At 37.5% G+C, this 18,766-nt stretch overlaps 1 protein-coding gene across 10 annotated transcripts; it reads right to left on the bottom strand.

The window, feature by feature from the left end:
- Positions 1-46: 46 nt before the first annotated feature.
- On the bottom strand, positions 47-8,292 carry LOC121805244. 10 transcript variants are annotated; one of them, XR_006051321.1, is made up of 18 exons: positions 8,033-8,292; positions 7,508-7,586; positions 7,278-7,365; positions 6,647-6,803; positions 6,366-6,482; positions 5,671-5,874; positions 5,284-5,366; positions 4,045-4,512; positions 3,799-3,881; positions 3,515-3,716; positions 3,278-3,402; positions 2,832-2,945; positions 1,931-2,302; positions 1,684-1,768; positions 1,486-1,601; positions 1,248-1,396; positions 801-883; positions 47-267 (listed from the first exon to the last, which is right to left on the bottom strand). XR_006051321.1 is itself a non-coding variant. In XM_042205047.1 (7 exons), exons 2-7 carry the CDS (start codon positions 7,537-7,539, stop codon positions 243-245), a joined length of 549 nt encoding a protein of 182 aa, XP_042060981.1. In that variant the 5' UTR covers positions 7,540-7,586; positions 8,033-8,292; the 3' UTR covers positions 47-242. The 10 variants fall into 10 exon arrangements, 3 of the variants coding, with proteins under 3 accessions (XP_042060981.1, XP_042060980.1, XP_042060979.1); XR_006051318.1 differs by having other exon boundaries at positions 1,931-2,299; XR_006051320.1 differs by having other exon boundaries at positions 2,832-2,914.
- Between the last annotated feature and the right edge of the window lie 10,474 nt (positions 8,293-18,766).

Here is an 18,766-nt window from a genome sequence, read left to right as displayed (position 1 = left end):
CCCGCCCAATCGCCGTCTTCCCCCTCCCCTACTCCACCACGAAGCTCCCCGTCTCTTTCTTTGATTTTGCTCTCTGTTTTTTTTCTTTTTTTCTACCTATCTGCTTCCACCAATTTTTCTTTTTTTTCTTTTTTTTTTCACATATCTGCTTCCTCTTTTTTTTCTTGGTTTTTCTGTTTTTTTTTTTCTTCTTTTCCAACCCTTATTCCAACCCTTCCATGTTTCTTTCTACACATTCTGCCCTAGTGTTGCCTGATTACAAAAGTCCTGCTGGGAGATAGGTAAGAGCTTCAAAAGAAATCTGAGTGTATGTACATAAAACTAGATAAGCTACTTCTAGGAATTATCTGTCTACTAGCACATACAATTCTCTACCTTGCATTTTCAATTTATTAGAGAAGGGTTATGCATGCAATTTAATACAATAACACAAACCTACATTTGGCTAAATATTTGCTAATAAAAACTCAAGTAACTTAAGATAAAAATCTAATGGATAGTTTACACAATGCCAAAAATACATATCATATTGAAGACGCCAAAATCAATGAAAGTCTTGCATAAGAATTGAAAACTATTAAAATCGATAAAGATCAAGTTTGGAATAAACAGGTTCTCAACCAAAACCAATCACTGAAAATCATGAGGACGTTGGAACGATAAATATCGAGGGACGATTGTATGGTGACTACTACATGTCCGTACGTATAAGTGTGGTGTGTGAATAAGGGAAACTATAATACATGCAGGCTGCATCCCGTGGATCAAAATCAGTGTTAGGAACAAAAGAATGATCTTACCTTATTTGAAATGGGACCTTGTGCAAGGTAAGGTCTTTCATTGCGTAAATGGTGGAAACCGTATGCAACTTGGGCATCCGTACCTTCATCACATATAGTATCTTGTCAGATTGGTCTGTGATAAACATATTAAAGAGAAAGTTTAGCATACAAATACAAACCTATGCTGAAATAATTATAAAACACAATTCATGAGGCGTCATGTCTGGAATATTTCTAAGGACACAAGGAGTAAATGAGCATAGAAGCACCTCAACCAAAATTCTAATTCACAAACGGAAAGAAACCTAAACAAGCCAAACATTTAGATTTTATAAATCAAGAGGCTAACAAATTTAACGGCAATAAGAACAACTTTAAGGACTTATTATGTCCATAAAGTTATTAAACTTATAAGGACATAAATGTTGGAAAAAATTGGCAGCGCTTGGAAGCTAATGAACTTACAAGAGAACAATCGGAAAGACTTCGGCGCAATAGAGGGCCAGATTCACCCTTCATAAGACCTCCTTTTGAGTTGATGATATTTCTTACTGTATTTATCCATTCTGCCTTGTCAGAAGCACTTTCAGTCTTCAAAACAATGGCACTATGGTCTGTGTAGATACCAGGGGGCTCTATTTAGTTGTCTAAAAATTGAATTTGCAATAATTTCACAATGTGAAGGAATCAATATTCGTGGCACCTTTCAGGGACAATCTTAGACAGAACTATACTTGTTATCTTGATTACTAGACTTTTCCAGGTAGATTCATATTGATGATTGATATACTTTGCTGATCACTCTAATAGTCCTTGTACCTAATTAAAAAATAAATACAAGTCAGACATATAACAAAATTTGACACTTTGGCAGAAAACGTTCTGTTTCTCTTTTCTTCACCTCTTAATTTCATGAATAAGAAAAAAATTGGATAGCAAGCTGACATTATCCCTCTAGTTCCTTTGCAGCGTTCAGCGTACACACTCTGACATGAAGAGAAATGCCCTCAGAAAACTTAAAAATCAAAAAACGTTGGCCCTAGGCCATGATTAACAATAATTAGTATCATTCAGTCAGAATAAAAAGGTCAAAATTCATGCATCCCGTGGATCAAAATCAGTGTTAGGAAATAAAAGAATGATCTTACCTTATTTTCGTTGGATTTCGGATCTGTTAAGCGAGGGTACTCCACTAGTTGATTCTGGTAGCTGGTTTTCCCTAGTCAAGTTTTCATTCTTATTTTCCGGTCCAGAAGTGCTTTAAGTCGAAGCCTCGCCAAATCGCCGTCTTCCCCTCCCACTACTCCACCACGAAGCTCCCCGTCTCTTTCTTTGATTTTGCTCTCTGTTTTTTTGCTTTTTTACCACCTATATGCTTCGACCATTTTTTTTTCTCTTTTTTTCACATATCTGCTTCCTCTTTTTTTTCTTGGTTTTTCTATTTTTTTTCTTCTTTTCCAACCCTTCCATGTTTCTTTCTACACATTATGCCCTAGTGTTGCCTGATTACAAAAGTCCTGCTGGGAGAAAGGTAAGAGCTTCATAAGAAATCTGAGTGTATGTACATAAAACTAGATAAGCTACTTCTATGAATTATCTCTCTACTAGAACATACAATTCTCTACCTTGCATTTTCAATTTATTAGAGAAGGGTTATGCATGCAATTTTTATACAATAACAAAACCTACATTTGGCTAAATATTTGCTAATAAAAACTTAACTAACTTAAGATAAAAATCTAATGGATAGTTACACAATGCCAAAAATACATATCATATTGAAGACGCCAAAATCAATGAAAGTCTTGCATAAGAATTGAAAACTATTAAAATTGATAAAGATCAAGTTTGGAATAAACAGGTTCTCTACAAAACCAATCACTGAAAATCATGAGGACGTTGGAACGATAAAGATCGAGGGACGATGGTATGGTGACTACTACATGTCCGTACGTATAGTTGTGGTGTGTGAATAAGGGAAACTATAATACATGCAGGCTGCATCCCGTGGATCAAAATCAGTGTTAGGAAACAAAAGAATGATCTTACCTTATTTGAAATGGGACCTTGTGTAAGGTAAGGTCTTTCATTGCATAAATGGTGGAAACCGTATGCAACTTGGGCATCCGTACCTTCATCACATATAGTATCTTGTCAGATTGTCTGTGATAAACATATTAAAGAGAAAGTTTTAGCATACAAATACAAACCTATGCTGAAACAATTATAAAACACAAATTCATGAAGCTTCACGTAACCTATTTCTAAGGACACAAGGAGTAAATGAGCATAGAAGAACATCAACCAAAATTTTAATTTACAAACGGAAAGAAACTAAAACAAGCCAAACATTTAGATTTTATAAATCAAGCGACGGAAAAATTTAACGGCAATAAGAACAACTTTAAGGATTTATTATGTCCACAAAGTTAACGAACTTAGAAGGACATAAATGTTGGAAAAATTTGGCGGTGCTTGGAAGCTAATGAACTTACAAGAGAACCATGGAAAGACTTTGGCGCAATGGAGGGCCAGATTCGCCCTTCTCTTGTCCTCCTTTTGAACTGATGATATTTCTTAGTGTATTTATCCATTCTGCCTTATCAGTAGCACTATCTGCCTTCAAAACAAGGACAATATAGGCTGTGTAGATACTAGGGGGCTCTATTTAGCTTTCTAAAAATTGAATTTGCATTAATTTCAAAAGGAGAAGGAAGCAATATTTGTGGTACCTTTAAGGGACAGTCTTAGACGGAACTATACTCGTTGTCTTCAATAATAGACTGGGTGCTTTTCCCGAATCTGGACCATTTTCTTTTTTATCTTTAGAGCTCTCTTTTGGGGAGGAGTTTCCTCAACTTTTGCATCTTTTTCCAGGTTAGATTCCTGATGATGATTGATATACTTTGCTGATCACTACAATAGTTCTCGTACCTATTCAAAAAATAAATACAAGTAAGAGACGTAACAAAATTTGACACTTTGGCAGAAAATGTTCTGTTTCTATTTTCTTTACCTCTTAATTTCATGAATAAGAAAAATTGGATAGCAAGCTGACATTATCCATCTAGTTCCTTTGCAGCTTTCAGCATACACACTCTGACATGAAGAGAAATGACATCAGAAAACTTAAAAATCAAAACACGTTGGCCCTTGGCCATGATTAACAATAATTAGTATCATTCAGTCAGAATAAAAAGGTCAAAATCCATGCATCCCGTGGATTAAAATCAGTGTTAAGGATATAAAAGAATGATCTTACCTTATTTTCATGCGATTTCGGATCTGTTAAGTGAGGGTACTCCACTAGCTGATTCAGGTAGCTGGTTTTCCCTAGTCAAGTTTGCATTCTCATTTTCCTCTCTTGATTTCTCGTCCAGTAGTGCTTTAGGTTGAAACCTCGAAAAATCGTCGTCTTCCCCTCCCCCTACTCCATCACGAAGCTCCCCGTCCCTTTCTCCAATAGCCTATACTGCTCTCTGTTTTTTTCTTTTTCTAGATCTGTTCCACCATTTTTTCTTTTTTTTTTCCCTCATATCTACTTCCTCTCTTTTTTCACTTCTTTTTCTTCTTTTTCTGCTTTTCAACATCTGTTCCACCAATTTTTCTTTTTTTTTTTCACATATTTGCTTCCTCTTTTTTTTTCTTTTCTCCCCATCTTGCTCTTATTCCAACCCTCCCTTGTTTCTTTCTACACTTTCTGCCCTGGTGTTGCCTGATTACAGAAGTCCTGCAGGGAGAAAGGTTGGAGCTTCATAACAAATCTGAGTGTATATACATAAAACTAGATAACAACTTCTATGAATCATCTATCTACTAGCACATACAATTCTCTACCTTGCATTTTCAACTTATTAAAGAAGGAATATGCATGCCATTTTAATACAATAACACATCCTACATTTGGCTAGATATTTGCTAAAGAAAACTTAAGTTAAGACATCTAATGGATAGTTACACAGTGCCAAAAATACATATCATATTGAACTCGCCAAAATCAATGAAAGTCTTGTATAAGAATTGAAAAGTATTAAAATCGATAAAGATCAAATTTGGAATAAATAGGTTCCCAACAAAACCAATCACCGGAAACCAAGAGGACGTTGGAACGACAGAGATCGAGGGAGGATTGGTGTGGTGACTTCTACATGTCCGTATGTGTACGCGTGGTGTGTAGATAAGGGCAACTATAATACATGTAGGTTGCAGCATATAATATAGGCAAAATCCGAATCCAATTTTTTTTAACTAAAATAGGGTCAGCCTGACCGGGCCAGCCCAAGTAACCCGTAAACCCATTAGGGCTGGCCCAAATAATCCGATTTCATATTCAGGTCACAATTTTTAGCCTTGACCCTTTAACTTTATAAACTGTTATTCATGTTGACCCACGGGTTTCAGCTGGATTGACATCCCTAATCTTGATGTTGGATCATTATATCAGAATTTCATGCATCCTATGGTTCAATATCAGTGTTAGAAAATGGAAGAATGATATTACCTTATTTGAAATGGGACCTTGAGCAAGGTAAGGTTTTTCATTTCGTAAATGGTGGAAACTATATGCAACTTGAGCATCCATATCTTCATAACCCATGTAGTATCATATTAAAGAGAAAGTTTAGCATACAAATACAGACCTATGCTGAAATAATTAGAATACAAACGATAAACATATTAAAGAGAAAGTTTAGCATACAAATAAACCAAAATATTGCATCACTACGTTTAGCATACACACTTTGATATAAAGAGAAATGCCGTCAGACAACTTAAAAATCAGAATACTTTGGTCCTAGGCCATGATTAACAATCATTAGTATCATTTGATATGAGGAACAATTATATGAATAGTGAGATGTGGGCAATGATCTAGATGTGGACTTACCAGTGTTGCCAATAATGTAATTGATTGATGCGGTTGAAGAGAGACCAACAGGTACTCCAGCGACAGCAGCCTCGTCCCCAATCCACCTTGTGTCCGGACAAGCATCGGAGAATATGACAGCCTTAGGTTGATGTTGATCAATGAAACTAAACCAATCATCAAAGAAGTACTGCATATATTTCTCCTCTTCAACCTTTGCACCATCTGCAGAGTGCATAGCAAGAAACTAACTCAAGTTCAGACACAACTAGGAGAAGGCCTAAAGACTGCAGTAACTTTTCATATGCACCACAATGGATGGCTTCCCTTACATAGGAATTTTTGTGCATTGGACTGTTCAAAAAACTGTTTTGTACTTTTCGTACGGAATAAAATACGAGAATAGACTAACTAAAAAGGTGACCAGAGCACCAACTTATGTAAGTTCAACCATTGAAAAACATTTTGAGATAGAAAAATTCAAGCATAAGTTGACGAAGAGAAAAAAGAAGGTAGAAAAAAAAAAGAAAACTTCTAGTGAGGTCCCCCTCACCCCAACAGTAGTTGCTAGCCATTTGCTTGAGAGGTGGGACAAATGAAAAACAATCATGTTATGCTCTATCATAACTAGTATTAAAAATGATATATTTTCATTGACCCACACACAAGAACTTTACTTATTTTTGTTCAACCTAGCTGGAAAAGCAGTACACTACCTGTTCTATGTGTTTGGAGGATATTACTTCAGCCATAACCATCAAAGCAAGCCATCCATGTTTAAGACCAAAATTTTCGAGACAATCATCATTGGGGTAAGCCTGAACAAACCCCCTCTGGCAAAACAAAAAGGAGGAAGAATGAGAAAATGAGATAAAAATGAATAAAAGATTCATCATCGTGTACCTATAAAACCCTCCTCTTAAGTGATCAAATAAAATTGGTCAATTAAAAGTTAAGAGGAAAATAATTATGAATAGATATAAAATAGAATTCCTACATTCTCAATAGAGAAAATTTATCGGCATCAGTTGAGAGGAGCCGCAGAAGCCACCAGAATATGTATTATATAAAAGTAACTATGCCTTGATCTCCCAAAAAACCAGGAGGGGGGGGGGGGGCTCTTTCCCTATCCACTGTTGTTGTGCAACCGCTTACTGCAATCTCCAAAGAAATGTTCTTTATCAGTTTCACTTTCTACTTAATGTCTTATCTATTTTAAAATTTACTTTTGAAAGTGAAGCATTCAAGGAATAGTGTGACATTCAATAGGACGAAATGCACCATCTATAAAGTACCCCACAAAATATTTTCGTGTTTTAATGTGAAGAATGAAACCATGAAGCGCCATTGAAAGCAGGCTGTATGGAGAAAAAACTAAATTTAACACCTCAGCAGGAGAGAAATCAAAATGCATCTGTGCAAGAATAGTAATGATTTGAAGATAAATATCTAAAACCCAAGATTGGCCTTTGCTGTAGAAAACACATTTCTAGAAAAATGTTGTGAATATAAAACTAATCCTGCACTCAAGCAAGCCATAATATGTACTTTTCTTGAAAACAAAACATAAATGAATAATGGTATTTTCTTAAACAGCTGAAGTTATAAGTTGTGGATTATTTAAGTACCTTCTCTAGATAATCTGGCTTTAGCTTGCTCCATGGATTTCTTCCGCTTCCATAGTTAGGAAGATTAAGAACAACAATAGATCTCACGCTGGAAGATCCATCAGAGTTCGGTTAGTTATTTCATAATGTAATGTAATCATATTAGACCAAAATAATTGTAAAATGGCTTAGGACACTCCTATCAAGATTATCCAACTTGATTTGTTTTAAGTACCAAAGATAAAATCAACCTTGATAAGACTGGAATTTGCATTTCTCCCATTTCAAACGACCTTCTTTACGTAAATCCTCAAGATGTTCTTCAAAGACCTGGGCAACAATGTGAAGAGCATATTGAATAATGACACAACGTATTATTGAAAGACTGAACTAAACAACCTGAATGTGACTCAAAAAAGAAAGCCAGAAGCTAACATGTAAACATGTTATAATAAAGTTGTTCATGCAAAGAAAACCACTGCTGATAAAGAGCTCAGATGATGTTTCAATGATAAAGAACCACCTTGAGCAAGAATGACAATATTGTAGTTATCTGGTTAGCATGGTCAATACACTGACAAATCTAAAAAATATTCAAATAGGGACTCAAAAAGTAATGTTTAATGGTCAGTACAAGAATGTCACACAAAACCAACCTTACCCGTCACCTCCTGCTACCTATACATATCAAGGTATTATATCTATGATCATCATTGATATCTGAGGAACAATGAGCAGTAATTTGAAGCATGGAAAAGTTAGCAAAACATTCATACCACAATCTTAATTTTCTCACGGGTTGCTTTTGCGCAATTGTCTCCAAGATTAACAAAATTCTCCAGTCAAATCAATTCATGTGGGAGAGAGAGAGCGGAAAGAAGGGACGGTGGGATGGACAGCGACTTGGCCAATCGCCGGCGGGAGAGAACTGATGAGGAGGAAGTCGGAGTAAGGGCCCTAGCGAGAGAGAGTGACGGAATGGGATGAAGTTGGGGAGCCCTAATTTTATTATATGAAATAGATTGCAACGGGAAAATGGGATGGGAATGGGATTTTGTTTTGAAAGAGAGAGTGCAAATATTTAAATTCGTTCGACTTCTTTTTCTTTTTCCATTTTTCTTTTAGTTCATTAGTTTTGTAGAAGTAGGAGTAGTTCTTTTTTACCACCTTATTTTAATTCTTTTTGGGGCAAACAATCAATAATCAATAATATTTTACTGTGACACATATTTCCAAATATTCAAAATCATAAAACTTATTTTTTATATAGGAATATGATCAATTGCTAATTCTTCCCTCGTTAACTACAATTTATTTAAAATTATAGTATTTTAGAAATATTGTGGTCTATAATTTACCATGTGTAATTTCGTTTTTCATTTTTTAATATTAAAAAGATAATAACAACTATCAAATTTAGGGTTTAGGAACACAATATCAATATAGTGTATGAAATACATCAACACGAAGACATGACAAATGTCAACACAATTTCATATTGACATTGTACAAGTATTATATTGACCTATTATGTAATTTGTATTGATATAAAACTGCTTCTTCAAAAATAAAAAAATTCAAGATTTTTTTCCAATTTTGACTTCGAAACATATGCATATAGGATATCGTTGGAATCGTTCTAAAATTATCTTTAATTTGATATATGTTGTGTGAAAAAATAATTTAAAGTTTTGAGATATTTTTAAAAGTTAGTTATAACTACTTTGGTGTTAATTGACATAAATACCTAATTGACATTTTTTATTCAATGTATTGATACTCGTAGTTGAATGATCTTAGCCTTTGATTTTAAGATTTAATGCCTATCATTTAATTGTAGTTAGCAACTTAACTATGAGTTATCAATATAGCACATCCCTTGAATATAAATTGTGCAAATTTGAGTGTTTAGAACGTGTGTCAAACGCAGTTAGATAATTTTACTTTTGTACCTTATTATCATGAATTTGAGCATGAAACAGTGGACCACTTTGGCATATGCATATTAAAAATAATGCAAAAATTTTTTTCCCAAAGAAGCTCTAGAAACAATTAACTATTGTTATTTACTCTTTAACTATCAAAATATAGTTGAAATAAAATTAAATCAAGCAAAGCCCAACCCAAAAGCTTCCACTCTTATTGAAGCCCTACTTTAAGAGAGTATAACTAACAAAATTAGTTTTAGCTTTGATGGGAGAGAAAGAGCCAAAGAGGTGCATTTCTGGCGGCAAAGGTGAACCATTGTCACACGGCTTCATCGAGGAAGGTTCAACGTTCCCTGCCTAGAGCCACCGACCTCCTTTCCCCTCTCGTCTTCTCTTTGCAATAGTTGTCCGGCGCTGCTATCCGCCGCCAGCCACTACTAGAAAATTAGCCTAAGACTACATTAAGTTTGTGGCACTTTTTAAAAACTGCCACTACAGATAGTCACTCAATACACCAACCTTTTGCCACACTCATATCCTAAACTAATATTGCATCTCCAAATAAATACCATGAAGAGATTCATGTAGTGGCACTTGTGCCATGGGTCGTACCAATAAATAATACATTGAAAAATTTGTTTCGCCTCAAAATAAAATGGACTCCAAATATGTTTCCCCTCAAAAATTTCGCTCAAACATTTTCTTCAAAAATTTCACCCTACGTTTCCCCTAAATTTTCAATTTTCAAACTTTTCAGCTTTTCAATTCATTTTGCACTAAAATTCCCCAAAGAATATGTACTTTAAGTTTAACACAAATTTTAATACAAAATTGGTAAAGTAAGAAAAAGATGGAGAGAAAAAATAATTAAATTATTATTAGTGGGAAATGGATCCCATCTATAAAAGAGTTTATAAAATTAGAAAATGCATATTCTTGTGGAACGGATTAAAAAAGAAAGAGTGTATATTCTTATGAGACGGAGAGAGTATAAGTTTAGCTCTATTCTTATTTATATTTATTACAAAATTCATTTAATATTCACAAATACAATAGCAAGTTTAAAAAGTACAGAATTAGCAAATAGTCAAATTGTCAATGTTCCGGCTTTTATCATTTTAATTAAATATTGGGCTTCATAGCAAATTGTCAAAATTACATTAAGCAAAAACAGAATCCCTAACAGAGGCTAAATTAACAGAATCAACTCTCTTCATCAACCCCACCATTATTGTCTTTCTCTCCCCTACTACTCTATCGTTCTCCACACCGTTCTTGTCTTTCTCTCCCCTACTGCTCTATCGTTCTCCACATCTGCCGATTCTATTTGAGTCGAACGAATTCAATGTCTCTCTTCTTGTGTGCTCTATCTCGGCCGAAGGGTTGTCGTGCCACCACACCACTGTCGTGCATTGTCTTCTCTCTCAGGTCAGCTCATCATCATCTCTCCTTCTTAATTAATTTTTGGTTTTATAGCTTTTTTTTGTAAGAATTTCCATAATAATTAATTTTTGTTTCTACTACTTTTTATTGCATAAGAGTTTCTCAGTCACAATTAACTATTGTATAATCAAATAAAGATAATGTGGTTGAATGGTTGATTAAGTTACAATAAAGCTTGGTTTTAATTTTGACATTTTTGTTTAGTTTGATATCGATCAGGAAACATGAATATCCACTCTCATCTTTTAGAATTGATTTGTTAGTAGACTTATTTCAAATGAGTCCTTGCGATACAAAATGTAATGACCGCCCCTTTTTGTCATCCGGTAGAAAACGATCAAGTCGAACAAATAAATTCTAAGTTCTAAATTTGGGCTTCGGAATGGATGTAATTATTGAACGATTAGTGTTGCTAATTCGTAAAAGAAAGAAAATCTAAAGTGATGCACGAGCAAGCTAAAACGAAATCGCGTTCTTTTATTAACTTCTCCAAATTAAACAAGTCATACAAGAAAGAAAACTAAGAACATAGCTTCTAATAGTCTTTTACATGCACTAAAGTGACTAAGTTACAAATGGGGATGTACAAGATGATAGAAAGGAAAAATGTGTCTATCTTATCGAGCCAAGCTACTTTCCACGCTGTGTCTTCGATCGGCCGTCGGTCAAGAGTAACGAACCGTGACGCGAGCGGCCGTCTCTCTCTGCAGCCATCTACTCCCTCCATCCCTACAAGATCAACATGCAAACAACACCAAACAAAGGCCATTAGTGAATCAATAGCTAACAAACAAAGTAAGTGGAGGTAGGAGACAATACTACTTTAGAATGGAGACCAAAAACTTACCAAAACAAGCAAAAATGACGGGCTTTCGGTCAAAACAAACTAACCAAAACAAACTTACCAAAAGCTTACAAAGTAAGTGGCAAATGAGGATGGAATTGCATTTATTTCTCACGAGTACATGCCCTGCATAATGGCAGGAGAACGGCCAACATCCAGTCAAAACAAGAACCCCTTTTCCCTGCACACACAATCAGCCTAGCAGGCTTTCGGTTACACATGCCCTATATATATTGTATCCTCTCGGCCTTGCCTTTTTCACCACCACATACCATTACAAATTGGAGAATAGGAGGAATTGCTCAAGCCCCTGCAACCCACGAAGGCTTAGGAGCTGAAAATCAAGAGCCCTAACAACAGAGGTAACCCTTCCTCCATCCCTCTTTCCAACATATCCTCATGTCACATATAGAAACACTAAGACTAGAAACCCTAAACTACTGCCTCTACGTTGGAATCACCAGTCTAGGTAGTGCTCACAATATAAGAACACTTATATATATACAAGTTTCCATTCAAGTGATCAGAAACCCCAGCATGCTGCCTTAAGATTGAGGTAAAACATTAGCCCAATGCTCACCATTTCCCCAAGCTAACATAACAAGTCAGCCCTACACCAAATCCGAGAATGAATGGAACCTAGGCACCTAGGCACATACAAATCGAACATAATCTCACGGCATCACAATGGTATTAATCGGCAAGAATGGCCTGAAACCGAACGAGGCTGAATAACCACTCCAAGATAATTCTCCGAGAAAAACGCGTTTCTAGGCGACTTGGCCTTTAAAATAACGCAAATGTACCCATTTTGTTATCAATTCCATTTATGGGAAAAACGCCGATGAAGTTGGCGTGTTTATAAGTAAAAACGCCGGTGATATTGGCGTGTCTATACGCAAACACGCCAACATAGTTGGCATTTTACAATGGCACCGTATCTTGCTCGTATTTTTAACCAAAATACTTAAATTTGAACACGCCAATCTTGATGGCGTCTTTACGATATAAAACGCCAAGGTCATTGGCGTGTTTAACGTAAAAAACGCCAACCTGATCGGCATTTTTTGGTTGAACCATATTTCTCAGATCTCCCCCAAAATCGCAGACCCTAATCACATTTCCTCCCTCCCCAAAACGCGAAAAACCTTCCCAAAGCTGAAAAACGCGAAAACGCTTGCCTTGGTCGGGTCAACCCGGTGGTGGATTGAAGAGTATAGATTTCTATTTTGGCTCATTTCTTCCAAATATTAGTACTCGCAATAGGTTAGTATAGCTAATTTTTAACTCATTCTTCCAAACATTAGTCTACCAATATCAATATTTGATGGATTATTATGATAGTATATATTGTAGTGTAATTTATATAATTATTTAATGGATTGTTATAGTATTATAAATTGTATTGTAATTAATAGAAATATTTTGACCAATTGTTATGGTATTATATGTTGTAGTATATCTAATTTTTACCCATATTTGATAGGTTGTTATGATAGTATATATTGTAGTGTACTGTAAAGAAATATTTTTGACCAACATTTGTGTTTGACATTAATGCAGATAGTATGACGTGGTGTGTCCATTTATATTGGGGTGGAAATATAATTCCCGGAACAGTTATTTCATATGATCCTCCTTTTGCAAAAGGATTGATTATGTTGGATGAAAGTATTTCCTACGAAAAGCTTGTGAAAACAATTTGTGAAAGAATGGGGATAAACATATTTGAAAACAAACTTCAAATAGTATGGAAACGTCATATATTCTATGGATCTTCAATCACGTATATAGGTATTTTACGAGAAGAAGTATACATGCCACTAATGTTTAGTGAGAGTATGACTATAGGAGGTCAAATTGAATTGTATGTTGAGTATTCGTCAATTACTCAACAACATAGTCATCATCTCATGAGTAATGATGTTGGTACGTCTACGAGAGGCCGAGAACCATATGTCGCTGCAACACAAGATTTTGATGTTGGTACGTCAACGAGAGGCCAAGAACCATGCTTCGATACAACACAAGATTTTGATATTGGAGGCGTGCATTTAGGGGACAGTGACAACTGTTATGTGGTTGAGGACATAATTGGTCCTGATAAAGCCGACTTTCTTGATCCACAATCATCTTATGATTCTGAAGATGTCGATCCGGATAGTACAGATTCAGATGGTGCTTCGTCGGATGAGGACCAGTTTGTTGCTCCAAGAACATCCATTCCGGTTGGAGAAACAGTGGTTGGAGAAACATCAATTGGAGGAAGAGCAGTACGAGAAAGAGTAGTTCCACAGTTCCCACAGCCTGGTATGAACTATTTTCGCACCTTACCAGGTCCATATGATAGTTTTGATCCAAAAAACTTTGAGTCTGATGATCTCAATGTGCATTATTGGAGTGAAAAAGATCCGAGCAATGTCGGTTTGCATACTAAATTTAAAACCAAATTGGAATTGAAGTCAGCTGTGACTTTTTGGCATTTGGAAAAAATCCGACAATATACAGTTGTTGAAAGTAAAGGAAAGAGATGGCATGCAGTTTGTAAGTGGCCACAAGGAAATCCGAAAGATAAGTCCTTACCGCCATGTTTGTGGGAGTGTCGAGCAACATTGAGGAAGCATGATGAACACTGGCAAATTAGAGTGTTTAGCACTGCTCATACTTGCATGGGGGATCGTAATTATAATGGGCACGCTAATCTTTCGTCGGGTATGATAGCGTTGAATGTTCGACATCAGATAGAAAACGATCCTTGCTACAAGGTAAAAGCAATTGTGGCGGATATTGAAAATAGATTTCATGTGAAAGTTAGTTACAAGAAAGCATGGTATGCTCGGAGGACAACTATTGAGCTTGTGTATGGTTCGTGGGCGTGGAATTTCAAAGTTTTACCAGGTTATTTGAATGAGTTGCAAAGACAAAATCCTGGCACAATTGTCGAATGGTTACATGATGAAAGATTAAGCAACGGTATGAACAAGGTTTTCAAGTACGTATTTTGGGCTTTTGGTCCAGCTGTGGAGGCTTTTCAACTATGCAAACCAGTTTTAACCGTTGATGGAACTCATCTACGTGGACGATATCGAGGTAAAATTCTTATTGCCGTTGGATTTGATGCTAATAAGAAATGTTTGCCTATTTCATATGCCATTGTTGATGAGGAAACCATACAAAGTTGGAATTGGTTTATGGAACGTATTAGAATTCACGTAGCCAAGCATGAAATATGTGTAATATCTGATAGGCATGTGGGAATCATAGATGCAATGAATTCTCCCATATGGAAAGAAGAACCTAATGTGGGGCATCACAGATTTTGCTTGGTACATGTTAGAAAAAATGTTTTGCAGAATCACAAAGGCATCATGGTAAAAAAACTTGTTTGGAAAATTGGTATTGCTACAAAGAAACGCAAGTTTAAGATCAGACGTCGTTTACTTCGAACCATCAACAACGAGGCTGTGCAGTACCTTGATGCCGTGGAGTTAGAAAAATAGAGTTTGGCGTATGACAAACACAAAAGATGTGGTGAGATGACCACTAATATGGTTGAATCTTACAACAATGTGTTGAGAGGCGCAAGACAACTCCCAATTAAAGCTTGCATTGATCTGATATTTTGGAGGACAATAGAATGGTTTAATGAGCGGTCAATTGCATCAACACAGTGTGCCACACCACTTACCCCGGGGCCCATGAAAAGGTATGCAAAAATGATGTAAAAGGTCAATTACATAATGTGAGAGTCCCAAACACAATTGCAGGGCTTTACGTGGTTCGAACAAAGCGTCGAATTGGTGGAAAGGGCGGTAATAAGTGGAAGGTAAAGTACTTGGAGTCGAACTGCAAATGTCAAAAGTGGCAGATGTGGAGACTTCCATGTTCACATGCAGCGGCAGTTGCGCGGTTTAGAAACGAGCCTATGTTGTCGCTTGTTGATAACGTATACCGCACAAGTGTTTGGGTACACCAATATTCTACGGTGTTCAATCCAATCAGACACCAAGATTATTGGGCTGTGCCTGAATGGACTTTGCAATGTTCACGAGCCCAGTTAATGCCTAAAAGTCGAGGTCGATATCGTACTACTAGGATTCCTAATCAGATGGATGTCCGTGAAGCTGACCAGCCACGCGCCCAACGCCGATGTAAACATTGCCGTCAACCAGGGCACGACAGACGCAACTGCCCGAATGCTTCTTCAAGGATGGATACTCAGTTGGTAGATGATGCTGCTGACGATTTTATGCCTCCACCTCCATCAAGATCTGCAGTTCGAGGTCGTCATTCTATCAGCCACACTGATGATGCCGATCACGATTTTATGCCTCCACCTCCACCAAGATCTGCAGTTCGAGGTCGGCATTCTGTCAGCCACACTGGTGGTACAGGCGACGACATTGGGCTCAGTGATATTCCACATTCTCCACCTAGGTCTTCTGTGCGAGACGATTTTTTCGGGGTTGATTTAGAGAATGTCGTTGTGCAAGATACTCCTCCGTCTAGACTCTCCAGCGCCAGAATCGGGAAGGGTATCCGTAGCTTCTTTACCCGGAGAAGGCGAGACAATTGAATGTGTAACAACTATTTAGTTGAATTGAACATTGTTCTGTTTATAATTGTAGCTATTTACTGAATTGAACATTGTAACGTTTTACTCGTCAAAATTTTCCGAAGCCAAATTTTTACCAAGGTAAAAACGCCATCTCCGTTGGCGTTTTCCACTAAAAACGCCAACTACAGTGGCGTGTTAATGCAGAATGTCCGCTCCAACGTAGGAAAAATTGGCAAAATTTTGCGCAAGGTAAAAACGCCATCGAAGATGGCGTTTTCCACTAAAAACGCCAATAATATTGGCGTCTTTTAAAACACGCCAACGACAGTGGCGTGTTTATGCAGAATGTCCGCTTCACCGAAGGAAAAATTGGCAAAATTTTTCCCAAGGTAAAAATGCCATCTTCGTTGGCGTTTTCCACTAAACACGCCAATATTATTGGCGTTTTTTAAAACACGCCAACGACAGTGGCGTGTTTATGCAGAATGTCCACTACGACGTAGGGAATTTTGGCCAAATTTTCCCCAAGTTAAAAACGCCAATTGGAGTGGCGTTTTTTTCAAAATCTTAGCGCCTCGAAAAGGCCAACTGGGAATGGCGTGTTTGTTCCTATCGTCGACCAATAAGTAATATAAAGAGTTAAAAATATCAATATGAATACGTGTAAAAAGAGGATTTATCAAATTACTAATATAACGAGTTCAAATCAATGAAAAACCACCAATATCAATAGAAAGTATCAAATTAGTTTAATCATCTCGCCGTTTCCGCATAAACAAGCCCCGTATCCCCTTCCCAATTCTGGATGTAGATCTAGGGATCCTTGAGGGAGGAGTATCTTGAACAACAGCTTTCTCTAGATCCACCCCAAAAAAGTCATCTTGCACAGACGACCGCGGTGGAGAAGTGGGGACATCACTGAGGCCAATATCTTCTCCGGTACCACCGGTGTGGCTGACAGAATGACGGCCTCGAACTGCAGATCTAGGTGGAGGTGGTTCCACAAAATCGTCATCGGAGCGGTGTACGGGCTGAGATGACGACTCTCCGCAGGCGGTTTTCTTTTTGGTTCGTCGTTTTGCCTTTTGCCTTACGGGTACGTCCACGTCCATTGCAGAGCGCTGCGAAGGACGGTAGTCCATCCGCTCAGCCTCCCCGGATATCCGCAGTCCTTCTTCAATCATCCTCGAAATGGTTCCCAAAGCCGGATGTTCTGTCGTATCTTGGCCACTTAGAAAGTGGCGCACGTTGTGAAGTGTCTCCACCTACAATTATCAAAGTTAAATACATATCATAATATGAATTTAAATAATTAACTAGGGTTTGGTTAAGTATGAATAATTTACCGCGAATCTATGAGAAGATGCCGTTTCGTGGAAGCCCTATTCAGAATGGACGCCGGGTTTGGTTAAATAAACCACAGTTATCTGCCGAAACCAATCCATATATTCTTCGGTTGCAACAGGCTCATCACTGTACTCCAGATCAGTCCACACCAAAAAGTGCCTGTTGTCCCACTCCTGTATAAAATTGGCGTGCCAATCAACCCAATTTCGACCAGCTTTTCCACGACGATCCTGTTTCGCAAAATCAGTACCGTGGAACCAGGGGAGTTGCGGGATATACGGTTGGACAATCCTAAATTGGCGCAACACTCGGTGTGGCAGGTGTGGCTCAGCCAGATTCCAGCAAATAAGCGTTGTTATCGACATCCATACAGGAGACCGGCATCACAACTTTCCGGCAACTGCCGTTGGAGATAAGGCATCCAAATAAACTACATGTAACACAAATTTATTCAAATTAATTTCAATAAAAAACAACAAACAAAAAACAATTTATAAGTATATGAAGTACCTGGTTGGCATGCATCATGGAAAACTGATCTCGGAAATTTTCAATACAATGTCTGGGTGCTTTTACATATGACGCCGGACCATTCCATCTACAAAATGTAAATTATGAGCAAATAACACGAAGATTGATGAACATAAAGCTTCAAAAATGAATTAGTGAACAACTTACGCGCTTGCACATGGTAGATAGTCTGTATGCACGGGATCTAGCATCCTCGGTCTAATATTTGGGATTCTCTCCCAAGCCCACAACTGTAATAGAGTTAAGGCTCCCCCGACATCCGTCCTCTTAGCAACGGCAGCTTCACACAAATTGTGGTACAAGCAAGCAAGCGTCGCACCACCCCAGCTATAGGTAGAACACCGTTCTATATCCATGAAAAATTGCAGGTAGAAGAACAGAATTTTATTTCCGGTGGCATTCGGGATCATCAGACCACCAACTAATAGCAGACAGTAGATACGAGCCCGCTGAGCATATATGTTGTGTTCGTGCTCATCATTCAGCTCAATCCTCAATTGACACGATAAGCTTGTCTGCTTAAAAGTCATTTCCTTCAGCTCGGATGCTTCCGGTATGAATCCTAGAAAATCCAAACACCTGTCCTGCCAATATCCCGGTTGTGTCGGAGGGATGTAACCCGTCACAGCCTCTCCATCAACTTTCAGGCCCCATAAAACCTCCACGTCTTCCAATGTTACAGTCGCTTCACCGACTGGAAAGTGAAACGTGTGAGTCTCTGGCCTCTAACGTTCAATCAAGCGGTGATCAGATGGTGGTCAATTTCCTTTGGCTGACCACACCTCAATAAACCGCCGAACCCCATCTGGTCCACTAGTGCCAAAACACGGTGATGTATGGGAACACTCCAAATTATTCC

This window comes from Salvia splendens, chromosome 5 (genome assembly GCF_004379255.2).
Source record: "Salvia splendens isolate huo1 chromosome 5, SspV2, whole genome shotgun sequence".
Lineage (NCBI taxonomy): Eukaryota > Viridiplantae > Streptophyta > Magnoliopsida > Lamiales > Lamiaceae > Salvia > Salvia splendens.
The sequence above is the reverse complement of the archived record's forward strand: the minus strand, read 5'-3'. Positions and strand labels throughout refer to the sequence as shown.

Excerpts from the sequence above, each read along its gene's own strand:
- LOC121805244 (XM_042205045.1), bottom strand. The coding sequence starts at position 7,539 with ATGGGAGAAATGCAAATTCCAGTCTTATCAAG. Across the intron at positions 6,483-7,277 it reads AGCCAGATTATCTAGAGAAG|AGGGGGTTTGTTCAGGCTTA; the intron begins GTACTTAAATAA and ends TTGTTTTGCCAG. Across the intron at positions 5,875-6,365 it reads CCTCCAAACACATAGAACAG|ATGGTGCAAAGGTTGAAGAG; the intron begins GTAGTGTACTGC and ends TGCACTCTGCAG.